The sequence below is a fragment of the Lagenorhynchus albirostris genome, chromosome 10 (genome assembly GCF_949774975.1).
Source record: "Lagenorhynchus albirostris chromosome 10, mLagAlb1.1, whole genome shotgun sequence".
Classification (NCBI taxonomy): domain Eukaryota; kingdom Metazoa; phylum Chordata; class Mammalia; order Artiodactyla; family Delphinidae; genus Lagenorhynchus; species Lagenorhynchus albirostris.
The window spans coordinates 53544798-53569934 of NC_083104.1; the positions used below are offsets into that span (position 1 = coordinate 53544798).

A 25137-nucleotide genomic window follows, 5' to 3' on the forward strand; every position below is an offset into this window, starting at 1 on the left:
TTCCTATCAAAAAGAACTTTATGTTATTAATGCTTGTTGGTGGGGAACACCCACCAACACCCCTTCCTCCTTCCTTCCTTCCCTTCCTCTCTTTCTCTTTCCTTCCTTCCTCCCTCCCTCCCTCCCTCCTTTCTTTCTTTCTTTCTTTCTTTCAATTTTAAACTTTTCATTATGGAAAATTGTAAATATATGTAAAACTAATATAATGAGATTCCATATACCAGTCATGCAACTTTCACAATCATTAGCTTATGCCCACATCCCCTCCCAGTACCTCTAGATCAGTTTGAAGTGTATCCTACACATTATGTCATTTGATCTATAAATAGTTCAGTATATCTGTAAAAGATATGCACTCTCTCTTTCAAAAAATCCCATAACGCAATTATAAGCAAGAATAAGTTCTTAATATTAGCCAGTATTCACTCTGATTAAACTTTCTTCCATTGCCTTTTTAAAAAAATAGCTGGTGGTCTGAATAAGGAGTCATACAAAGTCCATGTGTGGCATTTGGTTGATTTATCACATAAATCTTTTCTAACCTACAGTCTCCCCTCCTTTTTTCCCCTGCAACTGATCTGTTGGAGAAACCAAGTCCTTTGCCCTGTAGAGTTTTCACATTATGGATTTTGTTGATTCCATCAAGAATTTGAGACTCTAAGCGCTCCCCTCCCCTGTACCTCCCCATCTGTTTTCTATATTTCCTGTAATTTGGCTGTTAGATACTGAGACTTGGGAAGATTCAGGTTGGAATTTTTACCAGGACGACTTCATGTGTGGCATTTTGCCTTTCAATCAGGAGATGTCTTGGACCTCCTTTTGTTATCGGTCCATCTGTCACAGAACTCTGCATCAGCCTCTCACCTCATGGATTTTGCTGCCATTTGTCATCATTGTCTAGACCCGTTATTTCATTAGTGATGTTCTAATTCATTCTCTCATTCCTTCTTCATTTAGTGGCAGGCCTACTACCCTAAACATTTTTGTTTCTTCATCCGTATTTGGTTTCCCTAAGGAAACAGTTTGGACAAGCAAGACAGAACCAATATTTTCTTCTTTTCCCTTATTTACCAATTTTCAGAATAGTGAGTAAGTTGCCAGGCATCCTGCAAGCTAGCCAAACCTTTTTTTCTTTTTAAAGTATCATGAAGAACTCATCTTCTAACATATTGGATGGATTTTACTCCACGGCAGTCATTATTATTTTCATTGTTCAAATTTCTGTTTGTTTTGACAATGAAAGTCCATGAAAGTGACATATCCTGAAGTTAAGAACTTGAAAGGGAAGTTTTTAAAAAGTAAAAATTGCTTTAGGCACATTTGAAAGTAGGGCAACAGGGTTAGTGTTGGCATGCCTCCTCAGTTTTCTCTCAAGTCAGTTAAAACTTGAGCTTGGATTCACTAAGGACAAATCTTGCATCCATTCTGACATTTTAATACCTGATGACTAGTTTCTTTTTCTCAGTAGCTTCAGACCTACTTTTTGTTGTTGTTTGTTTCAAGTTTTTAACTCATATTGTTACAGAGGTAGGAAATAGTTATCAACTTTTTTTTTTTGCTGCTGAGGTTCAATTCCCTGGCCAACCACGACCCATTAAAAATCTGTTGAGCAGTGACCTTTACCTTGATGCCATTACAAAGATGGTAAAAACCACAGAAGCATCAGAAGTTCTAAAGTGCTTATAAAAAGATAAAACTAGTATAAACACTGAATAATTGGAAGTATTTTTGTGTATGAGTATTTGAAATGACAAACTTTCTTAGAGAATACAACTCATTGGCAACACACAGTCAATACTGTTTCCACTGACTTTTCTCATTAACAGTGTGAGATATGAGAAAGGGAAAAAAAACCTGGAAGGTTAAATCCAGATTATGAAAGTTGAATTTCTGGGACTTATATTTGTAGCTAGATTAAACAGGTGAGGAAAACTCATTAATGGTCTGTAATAGCTAGCATAGATATTGTCTCACAATTGTCAGGATGTCATAGACTTTATAAGGAAAGCTCAACCATTAAAGACACCTTCAGTGGTTTTAGTAAATTACTTTTTCTATTGCTTTTACTGATGGATGTAAATCTGGTCACATTTCATTTAGGTCATGGGCATGATAAAGACATAATCTGTTGGTAGTTGATTACAGGGAAGAAGTCCCAAAGCCTATGGTCCCAGGGGCTCTGTCACCTACTGGCCGTGCTCTAGGAGGCATGGTGGACTGTAGTCCATGTGTCACAGCTGTCTCCCCACGTGGCAGATGTTTCCATTGTGTACCATCACTTTGATTCCTGTGCATCTCAGCCTAGAGATGCGGACCAAGCGTCCTTGCTCTGCCCCGCTTTCCATCGAGAAATAACTTCTTTCTGTCAAAGGTCAGCTAAATTGGAATGAATCTGGTTCAAGCTGAACACCCCTGACATTAAATTATTTTACAAGAACAAGTGTATTTCACGATAAAACTGAGGGGAAAATGACTCCATCCTAAAATGACTTTGACTCTTTCTCTGCAAGTAAGTATTCTTGTCACTGACTTCTTGTGCTCTAGAATCAGGATTCTACTTGCTCTCCTGATCACCACCTTTGTCTGCAAATTTTCCCCTCATGGCACTTCCAAAGAGAGCAACACACCTCTGCCAACATGTTGGGATGGATCTATCTGGAAACAACCTCGTGTACTGTCTTCTACATGGCTGCCACAAAATCCCTCATGGGACCAGGGTGCCTGGCTCGCTCGGCTGGAATTACCATTCATCTCTGCACTTGTTCCCACATTCTCCCTTTCCTCCCATTTCTCACGGGTACCTGCTCTCTCCGCAAGACGCAGCCATGGACTGGATGAGGAGGGAAAATTACGGCAGAAAGACGCAGGTTCTCTTTTCCAGCACATTCTAATGACTTTCTCTGTGGCAGCACCCGTTTGGGGGAGTGTATCCCAATGAGGTTACCGTATCCCCTCTGATGCCAAATTTATACCTGATTACATCCCTTGCCTTGTAGCTGCTCTTACTTTACCAGGTGACAAGCAGACAGGCTGCATGGTCTGCTCCTGGAGCTGGCTGTTTGTCTTCCAGTCCTGTTCCTTCTTATTTTGGAGGTGTTAGGGAGGCCCCGATGAGTCTCCCTGGGAAGGAGTTAGGAGTCACACAGGATGCCAGTTTGCTGTGGAGGTTGAGTTTATTCACTTCTATCCAGAAAAGCTAGAGAACAGAAAAGACTAATAAAGAAAATGAGAGTAAAGAGAATAAGGATGCATGTGGAGTTGGGACAAACGATACTATTGTCATGGCATTTTCTGTTTCTTTAGCCTATTTATAGTGACTAGAGGCCATGTGATGGAGAAGTGTAAACAACACTCACTCAATGAATGTTTATCTCCAAAGAAACCAGATAAATGTCTGGGTGTATAACCCTTGTGTTTACCAACCTACTGCAGCACAGATTTAATGGTGACGATGATGATTCTTACAATTCTCACGTGTGGGTCCTTCTCACAGGGTGCAGCTCCATTCCTTGTCTGTGCCACATCTGGTACCACCGTACTGGGGGCCTTCGATCCTCTGGATGAGATAGCGGACGTGTGCGAGAGGCATGGCCTCTGGCTCCACGTGGATGTAAGTTCATCTGGGTGTGCATATCTGTTAAACTTTCTAGCCTTTTTGCAGCTTTGGTGGGAAGTTTTTCGTATTCCCAGTAACTAAATGTGAGGTCTCCAGCTAGTTGTATTTAAATGTATATTTCTAATTAGGGGAAATAAATGTGTTGTTTCCTGTTAGGTAATAAAGAAGAAGATCCTGCATTGATGCGCATTTTGTCTTAGTTTTCCAGATTTCCTCTTCTGTCCTGAATCATTTCTTTGGTCCCTTGGATCTACTGTCACTGAGGCAACACTGTGTGGGGGACACATTTCCTACTGTGCAGTCGAGAGGCTGGTTTTGGATTTGAATCTGCCTCCTCTTCATTGTGACCCTAGCTGTTTGGGTTTTGGTTTCATCTGTAAAGAGAGAAATGACTGACGTGGTCAATAAAGGATCTTCTAGCTCTAACATTCTGTGCTTCCAATCAGCTGGAAAATGCAAAAGGCTGCATGACTTCATTGCATGCCATAATTAAAACAGGTTTTATCTGGATCTATCATAGATAACTATTGGAGAGGGATTGAGATAACTTATATTCTTCACAATTTTCTAACTTAAAGGGTTGGCCTTTTTTTTTTCTAATTAGTTTTGTAGGTCCTAGGGTTGTTCATAATAATTGTTGTCCTAAATTAAAAGTAACTCTTAACAATTCTACTTATTTAAGGTTAAAAAGTTGAATTCAGCCAGTTATGAATGCTTGTTGAGCATTTTGGTTTTCTTTGTGTGTGTGTGAAAACAGCAGTTAATTAGTTTGATTCAACCCAGTAGAAGGAACTGTTGAACCTGCAGTTGAGAGGAACTTTCCTCCAGTAAGTGAGTGGTTTTGTGTCCTCCTTATCAGAAAAAGAAAGGACAATTTTTTTTACTTACTAAACATTAGGTAACTGAGCATTTCTTTGGGGGATATGCCTGTGCATAATTTTATAGTTTGGATGACTTTATGCTTTCAAGGTAAAGTTTCTATGATATAATATCGAAAGAATTTTTCAGCAACTCAAAGCTTTCATTAAATGTATGCTAATATTTGGTAAAAGCAGAAGTGGTAATATAAAGCTCACTAGAGTTATAGGCTTGATTAGTAAGCCAATGGCAATACATCAGGTAGATTATTTGTGACTTCTTTAAGTGGGATTATAGTATCTGTATCTGTTCACATTTCAACTTATATCTTATTGATTTTTATAGACTTAGAAGCATAATAATACAGTATGTCCTGAAAGATAATATGAAGTGAGTACTTTTATGACTGTGGAAATAGGGGCAAAATCAAATATATGAGCAGTTATACTTAAAAATTCTACTCTCATAAAAGAAACATCAAATATAGATTATATGGTTTTGTAAAACAGAGTAACTACAGCAGTTTCCAAATTGGGAGTGATATTAAGAGATTTATGGGGCTTAGAAAGAATTGTGATTTGTAAGATGTGAATGAAAACCTCTCTAGATTTTCTAAAAATCAAAGGTTGAATTTTTGAAGAAAACACTTTTATAAGGGAATATTTAAGCCACGCAAACTGTTCTATTTGCATATAATAAGCTTCAAGTTGAATGTCTGTAGTATTAGATTAAATTTGACAACTGTTTATATGACTTATTAAAGAAATTAGCTCTAACATTGAGACAGTACTCACTTATCCTCTAATATTGCAGACATCATTCTGTTGATAAAATTTTATGCAGGAGCATATAACTTCTCTTGAAGAAACTTCATATACCAAGGGTAGTTTATTAATTTTACAGGTAAAAATTAGTAAAATTACAGTGATTACTTTGGCCTGTTCGAATTTTTTTGGCTGCATTGGGTCTTCATTGCTGCACACCGGCTTTCTCTAGTTGCAGTGGGCGGGGGCTACTCTTCCTTGTGGTGTGCAGGCTTCTCATTGCAGTGGCTTCTCTTGCCACGGAGCACGGGCCCTAGGCGCATGGGCTTCAGTAGTTGTGGCACGCAGGCTCAGTAGTTGTGGCGCATGGGCTTAGTTGCTCCATGGCATGTGGCATCTTCCCGGACCAGGGCTCGAACCCGTCTCCCCTACATTGGCAGGCGGATTCTTAACCACTGTGCCACCAGGGAAGTCCTGAAATTTTCTAAAGGGTATTTTAAAGATCCTTTAAAATATTAAAAACTGACATTTACTTGATTTCTTTTTAAAAATGTAATTAGAATTGCTTGGTCTTCTGCGTTTTCCATAAAACCAGGTTGCCCGGCATATATACCATATCTTATTATTTCTAAGATACACATATTTTGTTTACATTTTTAATATACCTAATTGGTATGTTGATGTCATTTTTTTTTCTTTCTTAGCAATCCACAAAAAAATGGTACTCTTACCTCTGATAGTGTCTGAATTTTGGTTAATTACAATGTATTTTTGAACAACAGAATAAGAAAAATTTCAGCTGTGTTAGAATATTTTGCCTCCAGGATTATTCTGTATCTGCGAGAGTCAATGTTATCCCAGCCTCTGCCTGAGACCAGGATTTCAGGGCTGGTCCAGCTCTTCTCTGAAGCAGAGGCTGCGGCCACTGCAAAACCTCACCCTCCCAGCAACCCTTCCTACGGTGTCTCACCCACACTCCATCCCAAGTCCCAGGGGAGGTGACAAACACTGTATTTAAAATCATGGGCTTTAGGCTGCCATCTCTACATTCCACCCTGCCTCCACTTCCCATTCAAGATTGGCTCTACAATTAAATTATTAACTAATTACTTGAAGAGAAAAACGTAGTAAAATGGTACTCATGGTGTCTGGCTCATAGCTCAATAATGACATCCGTTGGTTCGATGTTGTTGCAAGCTCTGGAGTGAGGGGGTTATGGAGCGAAGCCAATACAAGTAGGGCACTGGCATCAGGCACGTCGTCTTTCCCCTTTCAGCTCTTTTGTGGAATACATTTGTGGATGAGCTGCTTCTAACTCTGCCTACCACCCTGTAAACCAGTGAACTAATGCCTTGAAAGAGTTCATGTGATTTTAAAACTTCAATCCAGCTCACTAAGATTGGCAGAATGTTGTCTACTTTTTGAGGAGGAAGAAGAGGCAGAGGCCAGTGCAGGAGGCACCAGTGAGGGCAGGTGTGTGAGTGGGCAGGTGGAAAGGGTGAGAGTGAATGGGCGTGGCTGAGCTTTACTGATTAATCCTTCCCCTAGTTGCCCCTGGTAGGTTCTCAATGCGGTTGGGGGTTAAAAAGATTGAGAAAAGCAGGCAACTTAGAGTTTAGGGATATAAGAGAAGTAAAAGAACCTAATATGTAAGTCATCTTCATGTTCCTAAGGGTCAAGTTCTCAAACCCCAGGTCTGGGGAGCCTCAGTTAGCAGGTTCAGATCACGTTTTCCCAGAGGCTAAGGGCAGCTGCCTCCATAGCTCAGCTTTGGTCACACATGGTCCATCATGAACTCTGGTGGGACAGAGAGGGCAGCAGCAAGGGGACTTGACTGACCATCCTGATCATCAGTCCTTTATCTGGGCATCTTTGGAACTCGCCTGCACACCACCTTCGGCCCACAAACCTTTGGGAACCCTATGGGGTCACTGGAGAGTCTAGTCCCTGGAAACAGGGCTGGAACTAAGGTGAGGCAAGTGAGGTTCCTAGGGTTCATTGGACAGGTAGGTGTTATGAGCAAAGGAGAGGAGAGCTGAGAATAAGGAGAGGAAAAGAAATCCCATTGTCAGTAAGTCTGGAGGGGAGGGAGGAAGAATCAATGTGAGAAATAAGAAAGTCAGTTTGGTATTTGAAAATTTAAGGAGGCATTCACGCCCAGGGCCATGCAAGAGTCCAACTCTGCGAGTGAGCTGAAGGGTGCGCCCTGGGTGACTCGCTCACTGGCCCCTGGGCACAGCCCTGAATGAGAGAGCTGTTCTTAAGGCCACTCTTTATTGTCCACCATTGGGCTCAGCTTTTTAATACTCTGAGGATCGTGGAGACCTCTCACTTACTTCCTCCTTCACATCCATGGTGCACACAATCTTGCCATTTCTTTCTGCATGATATTGGGCTCTTCCTTACCTTTTTTTTGGAGTTATTATTTCAGTGTTTTATTTACTGTTGTATTTCTAGCACTTATCTCAGTGTCAGTCTATTTAGATATGTAATAAATATTTCTTGAATTAAATTATTATACTCACTATAGTCATATTAGAATGCTCAAGGTCAAAGTTTGGGGCATAAAGTTTTTAGAAAGATCTTTTTTAAAATTGCAATATAGTTGATTTACAATGTTGTGTTAGTTTCAGGCGTACAGCAAAGTGATTCAGTTATACATACATATTATATATATATATTCTTTTCAGACTCTTTTCCATTATAAGTTATTACAAAATATTGAGTATAGTTTCCTGTGCTATACAGTAGGTCCTTGTCGCTTACTTGTTTTATATATAGTAGTGTGTATCTGCTAATCTCAACATCCTAATTTAGCCTTCCCCTCCTTTCCCCTTTGGTAAACATAAGTTTGCCTTCTATATCTGTGAGTCTATTTCTGTTTTGTTATGTAAGTTCATTTGTATCATTTTTTTTTCTGATTCCACATATTAAGTGGTATCATATGATATTTGTCTCTCTCTGTCTGACTTACTTCACTTAGTATAATCATCTCTAGGTCCATCCATGTTGCTGCAAATGGCATTATTTCATTCTTTTTTATGGCTGAGTAATATTCCATTGTATTGTGTTGGCCAAAAAGTTCGAACTTTTTGGCCAACCCAATATATATGAACCACATCTTCTTTATCCATTCATCTGTCGATGGATTATTTAGGTTTCTTCCATGTCTTGGCTATTGTAAATAGCTCTGCAATGAACATTGGGGTACATGTTCATTGGGGTTGCCTTTTAAAATTCTGCTAGGCAACTCCCCTCCTACCTCAATTCTCCATGCTGAGTTCTACCATCGGGCCAATTGGTCACCTTCCCTAAGATATGATGTTAGTGTAAAAAAAGAATGGACTTTTGTCTCTCAGACCTGATTTTTATTACCTATGAGACCTTGGAAATTTTATAACCTCCAAACCTTAGTTTTTCTATTAAAAAATTGACATGAGGATAACTCTGTTCTCAGTACAATGTTGTGCAGTTTAAATAACCATGGAGAGCTTTCAACATCTCCCATGCTGGTCCCCTCATATTCCCTCACAACAAGTCTGCTGGATTTCAAGTACCAAACTGACTTTCTTATTTCTCACATTGATTCTTCCTCCCTCTCCTCCAGACTTACTGACTCTGCGATTTCCTTTCCTGAACCCATGTCTCATGATCAGCACTTGTACATCGTGTATGGTAGAATGTCAACATTGAAGGGCTATTGTCTATTTTAGATTCTAAGATTTGAGAGGATATGGACTGTGTCTTTTACACTTCTCTTTGTCCACAGGCAACTCAATGAGTACTATACCAATTTCCTTATAGTGTGGGAATTTAACTCCTAAGCGTCAGTGGGGGACCATCTATTGTGATGAGGTTCTGATCGCCTGGGTAGAGCCAGTGATCAAAATTTCCTAGAGTCCACATTGGTTAACATCGACTTAAAGCATCAAATAACAACTGGCTGGTAAACAAGTACCATTGAAATAACATCATTTTCGTTATATAAATATCTCAACAGGCTTCCTGGGGTGGCTCAGCCTTGATGTCAAGGAAGCACCGCAAGCTTCTGCACGGCATCCACAGGTAAATGTAGTTTCCCCAGTCACAGTGCCTTTTATTTAGGCTAGGGACTCTCTTTGGCCTTTGCCCAATTAAGTGACATTTTGAAAACAGGCAAAAAACTAAGGAATTGTTTTGGTTTAAAAAAATCCCAAACTCCTTAAACCGCTCACACAAGGAATCCTTTGGAGCACTAACTTGGACGTGAATACTGAATGTACCAGCATTCTTCCCACCAGTAGAAACTAATTGAGTCTCCCCTCCCTACCCTGTTTTTTTCTTTGTTTAACGTAACAGGGCTGATTCTGTGGCATGGAATCCACACAAGATGCTGATGGCTGGGATTCAGTGCTGTGCTTTCCTTGTAAAAGACAAATCTGTGAGTTTTCCTCTTATGGCCTTCATCAGGCATGGAGGGGGGCAGATTACCATATTTTCAGAGGACCCATTTTTGCTTGTATTTTATACCTTGGGCCAGAGGTAGATGACGGTCTTTGGTAAATGTTGATGGAATCGAAAGGAAAGTTGAATAGACCCAGGTAAAAGAAACAAGTGCTTCTGCTCAGGTAATGTTGTGTATTTGATTTAGGTATTATATAATCTCACTACTTACAGCAAAATGGTCTCTTTCGCCCTCATTTGGATTATATTTTTAAACTCAGTTTTAAACATTGCCAGGATATTTTTTCCCCTTGATTAAGTCTGGGATTTAAGTTATCTTGAAACTTCTCCTCCCTGAGAAAGGAGAGCAGATGTGTGTCATACATTAAATTGAATGCTTAATATGCTTAGCTGGGGCTTAACAGCCCCTTTATATGGGAAGATGTTGGTTCAGGGCTGATCATCAAACCCTGATTTATTAGGGGATTGCCTCTCTCAAGTGGTTGGTACTTAGCTTCTGTTGGAACACTGGGGAGAGCTGGAAACTAGTCTGGATTGCTGTGAGGCAAGCAGGCTGAAGTTCCTCTTGGTTAGAGGTAGAAACCCTATGCTTTCTCTGGGTTAAATAAGGATCCTTGTGGGACGTGGCCCAGGCTGGGAAGTGCCACTTCATTCTTAGAAATGCCTCCTCAAGATCTGTGTGCAGCATGTGGGTGATCTTTCTCAGCCATCTGTTTACATTTTTTTCTTAGGGGACTCCCTTTCCCAATGCTAAAGTCATTTTCTCTTTTTAAGGAATTTTATTTCAAATGACAACCATATTTAAAACCTGAAATCTAGTCTCGTATGTGTGGATGGTTACAACTTTCTTTAAAAAAATTTTGTGATATTTACACGTTGGGGCCCTTTGTGTTTTGAGATGACCAAACAGGATGTCTGTCAGAAACTATGAACAGATTCTGCATCTGTAGATAGAGAGACTCTTGGGAATATGAATCTATTCCTTCATGTTTTATTAGGTAGGCTACTATGGACTACATTCAATGCCATTTAACTTCTATTCATCTAAGTTTTTCAATAGTAGAGTGACAGCATGTTATGACTGAAAGGTGGTTAAAGATTACTATATCATTTATGAATCAAAGAACATATTCAACTTGCCCACAGTTACATATATAGGACATGAAAGAGTTAGGAGTAAACCCAGCTTTTCCTGTGGTCTAGATATAAGAACAAAAACATGCCAAGCATCCTTTATGTGCCAGACATTTTACATCTGCTTTCTCCCTAATCGGATAATCTGAATGACATCTTTATCTGTTAGTGTGATGCTCTCAGGAGTGGAAAATTTAGACCCCAAATTTTATGACTATTCTTTTAAATAACTTTCTAGCTTTTATAAATTTTTCTTGTTGAATGATATTTGGAGTGATTTAGCTAAGAATTGATTTACATTCATGTCCTTGAGACAATTTAAAATTTTCTGGATCATCTAACGCTATATAACAGTGGTTAAAATAATTTTTTTGAAGAATTCATTCCTGGATCTCAATGCAAACTATAGCACCCATGTCTACTCACATGGCAGGAATTAACAGATTAGGAAAATTGCATTCATGGTGCAAAGAATGGAGCACTTTCAAAAGTTGCCTTTTTTTTTTTTTTTTTTTTTTTGTTACGTGGGCCTCTCACTGTTGTGGGCCTTTTTTTAATGAAAGACTGTTTTCAAATTACCTGGAATGCAGAATTGAACTGTGAGGTATGAGATATGATCATCGGCTTAAGTTCTGTGTAGGCAGTTTTCTGTCCCTTTTGTACCTATTTTCTGCCTGTGTTGTTTTCTTTCGTACTTTCATTCATTCTACCACTGCCAACTGACTCCTACATAGGCTGGGCGCAGTACTGATGCTGGGCTTAGAAACAGACACGTTCCCCGTAGTCAAAGAGCTTATAATCTCACGGAGGAGATAGTGAACAAAGTGTGCATATTGAATTGTTTGATTACTATTTTGGTAAGTGCTCTGAAGACCGTGTTGAACACTGTTGATTATATATTCACCAGCTGTCCTGACTTACTTCCTTCTCTTTCCTGATACTCATCTTACGAGCCCCCCCTTGCAGCTAAGAGTCACTATATGACACAAATATGGCCACTATGATGAGGGAGAAATGTGAAACAAAGGTTTTAGTTTCTGGTAGAGGTGCTATACCCAAGAGGAGAGCTTTCTGCCCCCTTTTCTACCATGAATGCAGAAACATTGTTGTGTCAGACCATGATATAGGGAGCTCTGACAGCCACTTTGTAGCCATAAGGCAATGACCCTAAATTAAAAAGTGAACATTCACAGAATGGCAGAACATAGTCTTGGATAAGAGTTTTGAAATATTGCACTTAGTATGGAAGTGCCCACTTCCAGATTTTTGTGATATGTGTGATAAGTGTCTTTATTGCTAAAACTACTTCTACTGGGTAATCTGTTACTTGAAGCCAAATGCACTCTTATCTGAGACAGAGAACAGTGTGTTACTCAGACTACAAAGCAGGGACACCTGAGAAGTTCCAGATGGAAGGGGCAGCATGTGCAAAGTCTTTAAGAAAGGAGGGTCCTTTTTTAAATTTTAGGAACTGAAAGAGGTTCATAGTTGCTGAAGTACAGAGAGTAATGCTAAGACCAGTATGAGATGAGACTAAAAGATTAAGCAGTGGATGGATCATGCAGGGTCTTAGAAACCATTTTAATGATTCGATGTTCAGAACAATGGAAGAATTTTAAAAGCAAGGAATAATCAGAAAGGATTTTCATTTAAGACAATGAATTGAAAGGGGGAAAAAATGGGTACAGGATGAGAAAAGACTTGCAGTATCCAAACAAGATAATGGTAGGGTATGGAAAAAGTGTGATAAAATTCAAGATATATTTTAGCTATCAACTAGACCAGGCTGAATTCCCAGTTATACATGGGACCTGAGGAGGAAGCAGGTATCATGGTTGACTCCCTGAGTAGTGATACAGCAACTGAGTGAATGGTCCTGTGTAGGGAGATGGAGATTGCTGAAGGAAGAGAAGATTCCACAGGGAAATATCTTGATTTAGCATGGGCTATGTTAAATTTGAGACTCCTGTGCAGTATGCAAGTGAAGGTGTCATGTAGGCAGTTGACATATGGATCCAAAGCTAGGAAAAGGGTTCTGGGCTGGAAAAATATATTAGGGGATTGTTGAATGCAGATGATGCTTGAGGTCATAAAGTGGAATGGCTTGCCTTGGGAGGAACTTTGTAGTGAGAAGAGGTTGGAGATCTTAGGCCTGAAAAACTTCAGAGTCTGAGTTTAGAAGAGGAGGAACCAGCAGTGAGAAAGCTGAGTTGGAATGGCCAGGGAGACAGTAGAAGGACCAGGACAGGGTGATGCTAATGAAATAGATAGAAACATATTAGGAGGAGTGTGACTCTGTCTTAGTGTCAAAGCTTGAGTATCACTTCCTTAAGGAGGAGTTTCCTGACTCACCCAAGTAACTGTCATCTCTCCATGATTCCTTCTCAGAGCCCATTCCCTTCCTCTAAAGTGCTCATCACAATTTTTAATTATGATTTCTCATGTATTAATGTTCCCTCCCTTAGAATGTAAGCTGTATATAGATAGGGACCATGTCATTATATTCACCACTGTATCCCGCGTGCCTAGCAAGTACTCACTGAACGAGGAAAAAATAGAAATCCACTGAAAAAATGAATGATTCAGTAAATTTAAAATCCTCAGAAATATCTGATTTCATATCAGCAGTAACTAGGAGTTTCCACTTTCTCCCCTACCCCAAATTATTCCTTCTGAGAGCTCTGAGGTAACAATGATTAAAATGCTAGTTGATGAGCTTTATTGCCTTAGTCCTAACACAGGGCTTGAGTGTGCCTCCAGCAGGCAATTGATGAATAGTGATTTTAATCTGGACTTACTTCTCCAGTTAATGGAAGGGGGTAACTCTAGTTAAAAGAAAGCAAGTTACTTAGTGAACATACTTCTGTTAAGGGAAAAACCAGTTCCCTAATTGTACCTTCAAAGCCCCAGCCTTCACAATGCTGACTGACTAGCTGGTGGTGTTTGTTCACATTTTCAATTTCCTGTATCCATAAAGAAGACTGCTTCCAAAACAAAGAGCTGTTGCTCTCCAAGTCATACTGTCACTGACACTCTGCATGATAGGGATAAAACGAAAATCAGGGATTTAAAAAAATCTGTGATTATAAATAGGTTGACTTCAGATGTAAATGCTGGGGCTACATGGTTGCTTTGGATCAAAGACAATTTTGATGCTTTGATCTAAAATAAAAGGCAATACGTCTAAGAATCAGATGCATAGATGGAGAAAAATCTCAGTATTGGCTTTTTGACTTTTAGTGTTTATTGGAAGAACTATTTAGTTAAAAAAAAATCTAACAGATATATGAGAACATGAAAAATGCTAATCAGATGACTTTTTGAGAATAAATAATTCCTCTCTATTTCTACTTATCATCATCATCCAATATTAACTCACAAGGATTTCCTGTTTAACCTAGCAGCTATAGATAATTAAAGGGACATTTTTTTCTTAGAAAAACTATGTAGATACTAAAGATTTTTTTTTATTATGTCCATTTTTATATGTTTATTTCAGAAGTAATTCACCTACATCATAGACCAGAATCAGAAAATTCAGATAAGGAGAAGGATGAAGAAAAAAGTTGCCCTTTACAAATATCTGAAGATGCATATTTTCTTAGGCATATTTATATATTTAAATTTACACATATGTATTTATCTAACATAAAAACATATTTTGATTTTAGCATGCTTTTTCTGTTTCACAAAATTGTGAACATTGCTCCACGTCAATATGCATTGTATACATTTTCCATAGCCGCATGGTGTTCTATCATTTTGATATTTGATAATTAACTAGACTACCTCCTTACCACTGACCAACTAGATTGTTTTGATTTGGGGCTAATAGGGGCTTCCCTGGTGGCGCAGTTGTTGAGAGTCCGCCTGCCGATGCAGGGGACAGGGGTTCGTGCCCCGGTCTGGGAAGATCCCACATGCCGCGGAGCGGCTGGGCCCGTGAGCCGTGGCCACTGAGCCTGTGCGTCCGGAGCCTGTGCTCCACAACGGGAGAGGCCACAGCGGTGAGAAGCCCGCGTACCTCAAAAAACAAAAACAAAGTACACAAATGATTTGGGGCTAATATAGATGTGGCTGCCACCTTTGAGGCTAAATCTTTGGGCGTATCCTTTATTTTTCCCTTAGAATAAATTCTTAGAAGTCGAAGAGCCATGATCACCTTTCATGATGCTTTTTTATACTTGTTTCCTAATTTCCCTTCTAAAAAATTGCTTGCCTTCTCACTAGCAGAGTGTGTATGTGTGTGTGTGTGTGTGTGTGTGTTAGCTTTTGACATAGCAAGGGTTTTTAGCTTTGTTGATTTGACAGGCAAGGCATTTATACACCCATACTTACAGACATGTAACCATTTTCCTTCTCATTTTATCCAGTGATGTACTGTATCTCCTCCTACTCAGGGATCTTCTTTAGCTGGAGGTATTGACATGCAATTCTGGGCTACCTAGGTTTCAAATGTGAGGCTTTGGAGATAGACTTGGAATTCTTTCCCTTTCATCTTCAGTCTAGAGGAGGCTCAGGATGGTCCCAGTTTTTCTTCTTTTTTTTTGCGGTACGCGGGCCCCTCACTGTTGTGGCCTCTCCCGTTTCAGAGCACAGGCTCCGGACGCGCAGGCTCAGCGGCCATGGCTCACGGGCCCAGCCGCTCTGCAGCATGTGGGATCTTCCCGGACTGGGGCACGAACCCGTGTCCCCTGCATCATCAGGCGGACTCTCAACCACTGCGCCACCAGGGAAGCCCCCAGTTTTTCTTTTGAAGAAGTAGCAGGGAGAAGAGGAGCAGGGAGTTCATTCAGTATACACTCATTGAAGGTATACTGTGGGCCTGGCACTGCTATGCATGGAGAAAAAATAGAAAAGGAGACTCATACCATCTCCCAGTGTGGTTCCCCAAGAGAAGGCGGGAATTTTTCACTGGGATACCACACCTGAGAAATGTGTTCTCTCTCAGACCCACTTAAATTTCTATCCTGAATGATCATTGACATTGCGAAGGAAAACTATTATATGCCATTAAAAAAATGTGCAAGAAAATAAAAAAGGGAGAGAACATGGCTTATCAGAGAAACTAGGACAAACTATGTCTGCTTTGGTGAGGATTTCTTTTTCAGCTCTCATTTTTCTTCATGGAGTTCCTATGGAAGTGCTGTTAGATGGTTTGAAAATACTGAACAATCTGATCATCAAAAACTTATTTTCTCTCATTCCAGAGAACACTCACACTTCCCCTACACACGTACATTATACATTTCTTTGGAATGACAGCCTCCTAGCTAATGGAACAGAAAAGGGGGAAGGTCAGTGTTTAAAACTGATTAGAAAAAAAGAAGCATTTGACTTGAAGGAGAGACATCAGTCTCCTGGGCTTGAGGCTGCCAAAATTATTCTCCAGATCTTGGAGACTCTTGCCTGAGCTCAGAAAATTCTTCAGCTTTTCAGCAAGGTTGAGAATTTCATGACACTGGCAGAGCTCAACAAATTCGTGGTTGGTAAATAGCCCATTTTCTTTTTAATTGCTGTTTTTTTAAAATTATAATGAAAAAAGTTAATTTTTTCATGAGGCTTTTGGAAATTTGTGCATATATAAAATGCATCACATTTTAAAAACTTCACATGGTATAGTGTCTGCTTTCCTTCCCCATGAGGTAAAGAGTGATAATAATTAATGTTAGAATTGCTTGTGTTCAAAACCCATCATATCTTTCTCCACTGAACAAACCAATAAATTGGGTTTTAGTATTTACTGGGTTCATATTGCAATTGTCATTAATTTTAACAAGGGGATTTGTACTTTGTTTTAGAACCATGCATCATATAGCCTAGTAACTTTGTTTTAGAACCATGCATCATATAGCCTAGTATATTAATTCCTTGGTGAACTGCAGCTCTGAGGGATGTGTTATTGCATGATCATGATTGTACTATGTGATTCCAGTCAATAGTTGCCATCATGTCATAAATGGGCACAAGTCCCAGCAGAGAACCTATCCCTTGGTTCTTGGAATCATCTATATGGTAGACTGTGAGTTACTGGAGAGCAGAAGGGGTCTATGCATTGCTGTACTCCCACTAACTTAGTACAAAGCCTGACACTCGATTCATGCTCAATAAAAAGGTTTCCTGGAGTGAACTTACTTTGTATCTTTTTCCAATACTATCAAATGGTAATATTTTAAATTTGTTACCTGCAGTAGATCCTTTATCATCACAACCTGATCTCTTTCAAGTCTCAGAGCGTCCCTTCTTGCTAGTTCATAGAGGTTTTTTTTTTTTGAGGGGGTGTAGAAATTGCTTGTCTTATCCATATGGTTTGAGATGTCCATTATCTCCTTACATCCCATTTCATGTTCGTGATTAGAAAAAGTCTACCCTAAACTGTGCCAACGTTTGGCCTTTTATCTACATGCCTCAGAGACCAATAATAAATCAGTGACTCATGCTTTCCTTTTTGCAGAAACCATATTGTCTTTCCCCTAGAAAGTTATTTTTGTTTCAGTGTCTAATGATGCTGTGCTTTATTGGATACTGGACAAGCGGAAGAGAAGCTTGCTTTTCCAGGGCTCCCGGGTCCTCTCTTGACCCCTTCTAATGAACAGAATGACATTCACAATCTGCCAGGGTAACGGTGGTGGCTGTTTGTAATGCTAGATCAAGCATCTTGGCCAACAGTTTTCCAATTTCATCCCTGAGTTCCCTCAAACCTTTGGGTGGCTTCCACCTGGTCCTACTGATTGAGCTACATTTATTTCATCAGTTTGACTTGAATGAGTTGGGGTGCTGCCCGTGGTTGCATTTAATATCATCTGCCTGGTCTATTTCTGGAGAACCCGAAGAATATGGGAATTTCTCTGATATCCTTCCAGGTGAAGAATTCGTTCTTCATAACAGCCATCCTATGTCTATGGGACTGCAACATTTGCTTCTCTGCCATTCATCACAGAAAACTTCAGATTTGCTAAGAAATGACCAAGAGGGAAGAAATAGGAAATTCTACCTTTGTGTCCTTTTGTCATCTCTGATTCCACAAAAACTAGCAGTTGAAAAATATCCCAGAGAGAAGATCCTACTTACAGATGGAATTTTCTCTATCTTACCTTATAACAAAACTGATTAGGGTCCCATAATATAGGAAGATTACATAAGTTAAAGTCTAAAAAAAAACAAGAAACATGAGGATTAGGGCATAAAAGAAAACCTGGAAAGAAGCTAATGGAAAAATGCATGCCATAAGTAGCAAGCTACACCTGCCTCAGTGGGTAGGCTAAAATTCGATTTTAGCATTTTTTAAATATTCTAAGCATCTGCCTTTTGCCTTTATTTTATTTTTTACTATTAACTCACTACAGCAAGGCTTTCTCTTCTATTTCTACTCTCTGGTGTGATGCTTGAGGCCCTTTTGACTTCTTGGCATAAATCGTTCCATTTGTTTTCCTTTGCACATTTCTAGCTGTCATATTTGTTGTTTTCCAAGGAAGATATCTAAAAACATATCTGACACTCCTAATTAGGCTTTCTAGCTTTGCTGTTTCAAGGCCAAATAATTTCAGGGAGTCCATTTTTTTGTGGGTTTTTCTTCCATGGCAATTCAAAATGCAGATACAAGTGCATGTGAATAAGAGAAGTATTTTAATTTTATAGATGACTCAGAGGTGGTAAATATAGATTCATCTTATATAGATTTTTAGCTGTTGTACTTAGACACTAATTTGTACAGAAATTGTTACTGTCATATAATAAAGGAATTAATTGTGGACTGAGTAGAAAAACAGAAACTGTAAAATAATTGCCATATTTTATATATTGAAGTTACATACAACTCGTGCATGCAAGCACACGTGCATTTACTCAGCAAACATACTTGCCTTTAGGTGACTATGATGCTGATGGAAAATCATAATTTAGGAAGTTTTGTTAACTGCAAAAGGAATTAGAATCTTCTCTGGTAGTTCATTCTAAGGGCTATTTGGGAGTTTAGATGATATTGATATTTTTTCAATTAATTATTATGAAATATAAGGAAAATATAAAATATGCATGAAATGCATTTATTTAATTTATTTTTATAAAAAGAATAATCAGGTGATTCCCACACATTAAAACAAAGAACAGAAACCCAGAAATCCCCTATGTGCTCCTTCCTGTTACTGACTTTTTAACTTTTCTCTTTAGTTTTGCTTTGTAGTTATGCATTCTCAAATAATTAGTTTACTTTTGCCTTTTTGAAATTTATGTAAATGGAATCACGCAGTATGTATTTTTTGGGTTGGCTTTGTTGCTACTCAAACTTACCTTACGTCTGTAAGATTCATTCACGAGTTGCACAATCACAGGGTTATTCATTTTCTGCTTTATACTATTCCATATGAGCAAATCACCATTTGATTATCCATTTTACTGTTGATGAACATTTGAGTTACTCTAATTCAGGGCTTTTACAAAATTTTGCTACGAACATTTTTGTGTACATGTCTTCATTGCTTGCTATGTCCCAGAGGTGCCATCTGGTATAATTTTCCTTTTTCTTGAAGATCATATTTAGGAATTTCTTAATGAATCAAAAGGTGGCATACTCTATTTGACTTTGCTTCTTTGAAAATGTCTTTATTTCATTTTTTCTGGGAATAGAATTATGTCAGGAATTTTCCTTTAGAACTTTAATGACTTTTGTTGTTGTCTTTTGGCATTGTGTATTAGAAAGTTAACTACTTAACTGTCATTCCTTTGGTGGCAAAATAACTTCTTTCTTTGGCTTCCTTTAAGATTTTCTAGCTTTCTTTAATTTTCTGCCATTTATCTATAATGTTATTAATATATATTTTGTTTGGTTTTTCTTGCTTAGACTCCATTGTGCTTCTTGAATCTGAAGATTGACATGTTTCATAAGTTTTAAAAATTCTCCATTTAATTATCGACCTTGTCTCCTTTCTTTTCTGGCACTCCAATTAAATGCATATTAAACCTTCTTACTGTTTCTTCTCTTACTCTAGTTTGTAAGTTTCATAACTTTGTCTTTCCTTGTCTCCTTGCGGATAATTTTTAGGGCCTATTTGGAATTCACTGATTCTTTCTTCAGCTATGTCTAATCCGCTATTAACACTAGCCCTTGGGTTCTTACCTTATTATTGTCTTTCTGGTTTCGTAGCATCAAATTGAATCTTTTTTACATATAGAAGGTCTCTACGTTCTTGTCGACATTTTTAAGATCAGCTTTTATCTCCATGAACATTCTGAACATAGATTCACAGTCTGCCTCTGCTAACTCTAGTTTCTGGATTCCCACAAGTGCTATGCCTATTGTTTCTTAAGTCTGTGAGTCCTGGCTCTCATTGTCTAGAGAGGTACCTTACAATCTTTGAGGGTTTACTGAATATTTTATTTAAAAATTTACCTTCAGGAATAATTTGAAACTAGAAATGAAGCTCTCTTTCTTTACAGAGGATTTTATTTTCATTTTCTGGGCATCTAGGGGGGGATTAACAGTCCAGGACCAACGCTTAAAGATTCTCTGGATCTTCCGAGTATAATCTTGACCTCTCTTTCCAGTGGAGACCTTTGGGTCCTAAACAAGAGAAAGATTGCTTTAGTGCTCTCGTTACATTGACCACCTTTGAACTCTGTTTCCTGAAGCCCATGAAATGCCTGCTAGGAGGAAAAGTGATGGTGATACTCCAGGTCCCCGCGCGTGGAGGCCACAGTCCCGCTTCCCTCACATCTCCCCACTCTAGCTCTTGTCGCAGCTGCCCTTCTGAGTCTGAACATGCCCCTGGGGTGGAAGCATCTCTGGCTCACCTCTGAGCTCCACTCCTCTCCTGTACCTTCCAGAAGTTTACTTCTGCCTTGTATAGGTCTGCTACACTTTTTATTAGATGCAGTTTTTATGTTTTTTTCCAGCCTTTCTTGTTATTTTCCGTAGGAGCATTTCGAGTTCATCTAGTCTTTTATTACCAGAATTGAGCTATGTCAGGCTTTGGCATTTTAATAATCAGCTGCTGTTCAGTGCTGCCAGTGGGGATGAGCATTCGTTAATTTACTCACCCTTTCATTCCACTTGCAAATGTGTGCAGCCTCTTATGTGTTACTCGAGTAAGACATGCTCCCTATCATAAGTAAACTCAGGGGATAGTAAGAAACAAATTTTAAGCAAATGATTAAAATATAATACCCGTATTTATGTAATAGGGTAAAAAGCAGGTGTTTTGGAAATGTAGATCAAGTGAAAGAACAACGCTGCTGAAGAAGCTGGTCTAGAAAACTTAATTGAAACAGAGGTGACCTTTAACATATGAGTTATTGGTATTTTCTTTCCATTTTTAAAGCAATATAGGATCAAAATAGCATAGTGTCAGGCATAATGAGGAATATAAAAATTACTCGCACCCACCAGTCAAAGTTAAATCATTTAAAATTTTCTTGATAGATGAATATTAATATGTTACTGTATCTGTGTTGATATAGATTTGTGTATTTTGCTTCTATAACTAGCATCTCCTTTCTTTACCCATTCCTACCCCCCTCATTATCTAAAAAACAGAGGCACTTGGGCTTATAAAATCTTCATTTAAAATTATTCATTTGTTTAACTATGACCACCGCTATCTTACCAGATTTCATATTAGTTCTGAGAGATTTCAAATTATTCTTGCATTTTATAAATATATAATACTATTAGTATATAACTGTAATTTTGTTTGCTGTCTAATATTCTAATATATTTTGTTTGCTTCATATCAGTTGCAATTATAATGCACTGATAAAATTTCCAAAAATATGTTCAGTAATAATTAAATGGAAGGCATTTTTATCTTCTTTGTGATTTTATTAAAGTTGCCTTAAGATATACATTCTGTATAAATCCTCCTGAGAAATGATCTAGGAATGAGTATTGAATTTTACCATATCCCTTTTAAATATCTGATAAGGTAGTTCTATCATTTTACTCCTGAACAAAGTTAGATGTGTGTTCATTGATTTTCTACATTACTGATTAACCTCATTTAGTTGCAGTAAATTGCTTTAATGTATTAATGGATTTGTATACTTAGATTTTGGCCTCTATATACATACAATTAATCTACTCTGTGTGTGTGTATGCATGCGAGTATGTGTGCATGTTATCTTGGTTGGATTATTTTGACTGTCAGCTTTCAACTGTCTTATTTGTTTTAGAATAATTATGAGAGCATAGAGATCATCAACTTTTAGAAATGGTGAGAAAAGTCAATCATAAAACTCTTGTTCAGGGCTTCCCTGGTGGCGCAGTTGTTGAGAGTCCACCTGCCGATGCAGGGGACACGGGTTCGTGCCCCGGTCCGGGAAGATCCCACATGCCGCGGAGCGGCTGGGCCCGTGAGCCATGGCCGCTGAGCCTGCGCGTCCGGAGCCTGTGCTCCGCAACGGGAGAGGCCACAACAGTGAGAGGCCTGTGTACCACACAAAAAAAACAAAAACCAAAAAACTCTTGTTCAGAAATTTGGAGGGAGATAATTATTTTCCCATTTGTATTCAGCTGATAAGAATTTCATGCTCTGCTTGATCAATTTCAAGAACATTTTCTCAAATATTTAATACATTTTATTGAGATTTTCAAGTATATTAGTAGAATCTATATCATTTCATCATTTTCATCTAATTTTTACCTTATATCCTTGCCTGAAGTCTTAATTTTTAAAATATTTTTTCTTAGTTTGCTTACCTTATCTTCTCTCCATAAGAATCACTTCTTGCATTTATTTTTTCAAGTCACATCTTTATTGTTTATTTAATTGTTATTCATTTACTCCTGCTTCTTTATGTTTTTGTTCTGTAAAAATGTTATTTTACATTTGAGGGCAGTTTTGGCTCCGCTCCTTAAATTTTGTTTTGGAGTATTCTCATTTAAATTATTTCCCAATTAATCTATAATCACAGTGTTGATTTACTCTTCGAGCCAATGGTGATTTATAAAAGTAATTTTAACTTTCCAAGTGCTTAAGATGTGTTATGAAATTCTGGTTTGTTTTATTGTAGTCAGATAATCAAAATGAAAGCAGAGATCAAGAGTGATGAATTTTTACCTTTTAAACTCAAAAGTTGAAAGGACATCTTATCATCCAGAATCCACTTTTAGTTTGCATTTTCTTTCCCAAGCAGATAAACAGTCCTCAAGTTTGAGGGGGAGGGGCGGGGAGAAGAGTGTTTGAAGAAGAACCAAGTATTAAACATGAATAAGCAAACCCAGGGGGTTCAAGAAAAAACAGAACTTCCCTGTAAATAGAATATGTGGGTTCTTTCCTTTCTTGGCCCAAGTTCTAGGTGAGGCTCAGAGATTTGGGAAGGCTCCCTTCTCCCCCACCTCTCATGTCAATCTGGAAAGCAGAAATTAAATAGAGATGGGAAGCGGGTATATCCAAGGCATGAGAGTGCCTGAGAATACCCCCAGTTCTCCTGTAGGCTTCACAGTGGCTGGTGGGAAGAGCAACCAAAAGTGACTGAAAATGAATGGGGGGCACAAGGGAGACTGGAAATAGGGTCAAGAAGCAAGGAGCATGACTCGTGATCTGACAACCACAGCCCAAGGCAGGTTTTTAGACGTAAGCAGGAAAGAGCATCTGGAAAGAGCTAGAGATGGTCAGGTGGTCAGCACAAGGACAGCGGTGACCACACTGCAGAAACAGATGTCCCCTCCTTAGCTTCAGTCGGCAGATTTAGCAATTGAAAACATAAGATGCACAGTGAAATTTGAATTTCAGGTAAATGACATGTCATATTTTAGTATAAGTATATCCTAAATATTGCATGGCATAATACTTTTACTAAAAATTTTGGGTTTTAGGAATTTATATGAAATTTGTATATAATTCAAATTTAATAGGTGGTTTTGTATTTTATCTGATAACCCTCCTTAGCGGCATTTGTGAATGTCCCAACGACGTTAAACAAAAAGTAAGAGGAGGAAAACTCTCAGAGGAAAAATCTCGATTGCCCATGTTTTATGTCTGCATGGTCTGAGAAATCACTCAGTTTGAGCTTTGAGTTTTTCTGGAAGTGACCCGATTAAATAGTTTGCATTGGAAATAAACATAGCTCAAAATCAGAAATGATTTCAGTGAAAGAAAAGTGAAGTATCATTTTTGCATATCCAAAGTGATATCATTTGGATAAAATTCATAACAATTTTATTTGTTTTTAAGTTCATGTGACAGGTAAAAGTTGGCACTTCACAGTATGATGTTTACATCTTTACCCAAAAGACGAACACAAGCTAAATTAGGATCTCGCAGTGTTCATTCCAAATTCCTTGTCTTCTCCACCTCTGGTCCAGTAAGCTGGGACCACGGGGATGCGGCAGGGGAACGGTGTGATGTGACCATCTCTGTGGGAGAGAAGGGAAGTAAGGAGTCCCTGGGAACCAGGCAGAGAGCCTAAATTGTGTACTATAAATGTCTTCCATCTCTTGCTGTGACATCTTACTAATGGATTGCTGAGTTTTAAATCTGGTCCAGAAACTGAAATGGAACAAGGTAGATGGATTGCATCTTGCCTGTTTCTAGCTCACAGCAGTTGTCAGAAAGAAGTTTACGGCTTCTGTTTCATAAGGCTACTCTCTCCCCAGTACATTTCATTATGCCCTTGTCACGGAGTAGCACATGTCACTATTATATGTCCTTTGGATCTTATCTTGGCATATTATTCCTCTGTTTTATTACCAGTTTTAGACAGCACCATAGTGCGGATTAAACCCTCGACACCCAGTCACAGAAATACCAATGCATTCATTTAGAGTATTGTCAGCGTCTTTGTGCCATTTCAATATCCAACTTGCCAGAGATGTAGTGAAATTCAATGAAATACATAGCTTTTTTCAGAACTACTGAGAACCAGGAATTTATATATAATAAGAAAAAGATTGTTTTCTACCAGTGAGGTAGCAACAGCAAGTGTTAGAAGGTTAGTCACTTTAACAGATTTTATTTTCCCATTATGAGAGTTATAGGATGCCTTCCACTTAAAGGGTTCAGTTGAAATCCAAGAGGAAAACCTCCAGGGGAGTGAAGTTCTTTATATGTCTCTTTAATTTAAAAAGATTGTGCTGTGGGATTGACTCACTCTTGATGGGTGGGGAGGTGAACTTCATGGAGCCAGCAATCTTCAGTGTACTGTAGAGTCTGATTTTGGCTGTAGAGTTTAACAGTGAAGTGATGGGGACCCGCAGGGGTTAACGTTCCCCACATGGGGATGTCCCCCAAAGCCGCCATTGCTTTAGGCATCCTTGAGACAGGGCATCACTTACATTCAGGACATTTATCATAATTGTTTAGGACCAAAAATGTCATTCATCGGTTC

General features: G+C 38.7%; 1 protein-coding gene across 2 annotated transcripts in view; it reads left to right on the forward strand.

The window, feature by feature from the left end:
* Positions 1-25137, forward strand: part of GADL1 (glutamate decarboxylase like 1) — a 190073-nt gene that overhangs the window by 59906 nt on the left and 105030 nt on the right. Inside the window, exons 9-11 of one of the 2 annotated variants that reach the window (XM_060164089.1) lie at positions 3494-3610; positions 9239-9303; positions 9577-9658. In XM_060164089.1, coding sequence (XP_060020072.1) covers positions 3494-3610; positions 9239-9303; positions 9577-9658 — 264 coding nt within the window. The remainder of the gene's footprint in view (positions 1-3493; positions 3611-9238; positions 9304-9576; positions 9659-25137) is intronic. The other variant, XM_060164090.1, reaches the window with a different exon arrangement.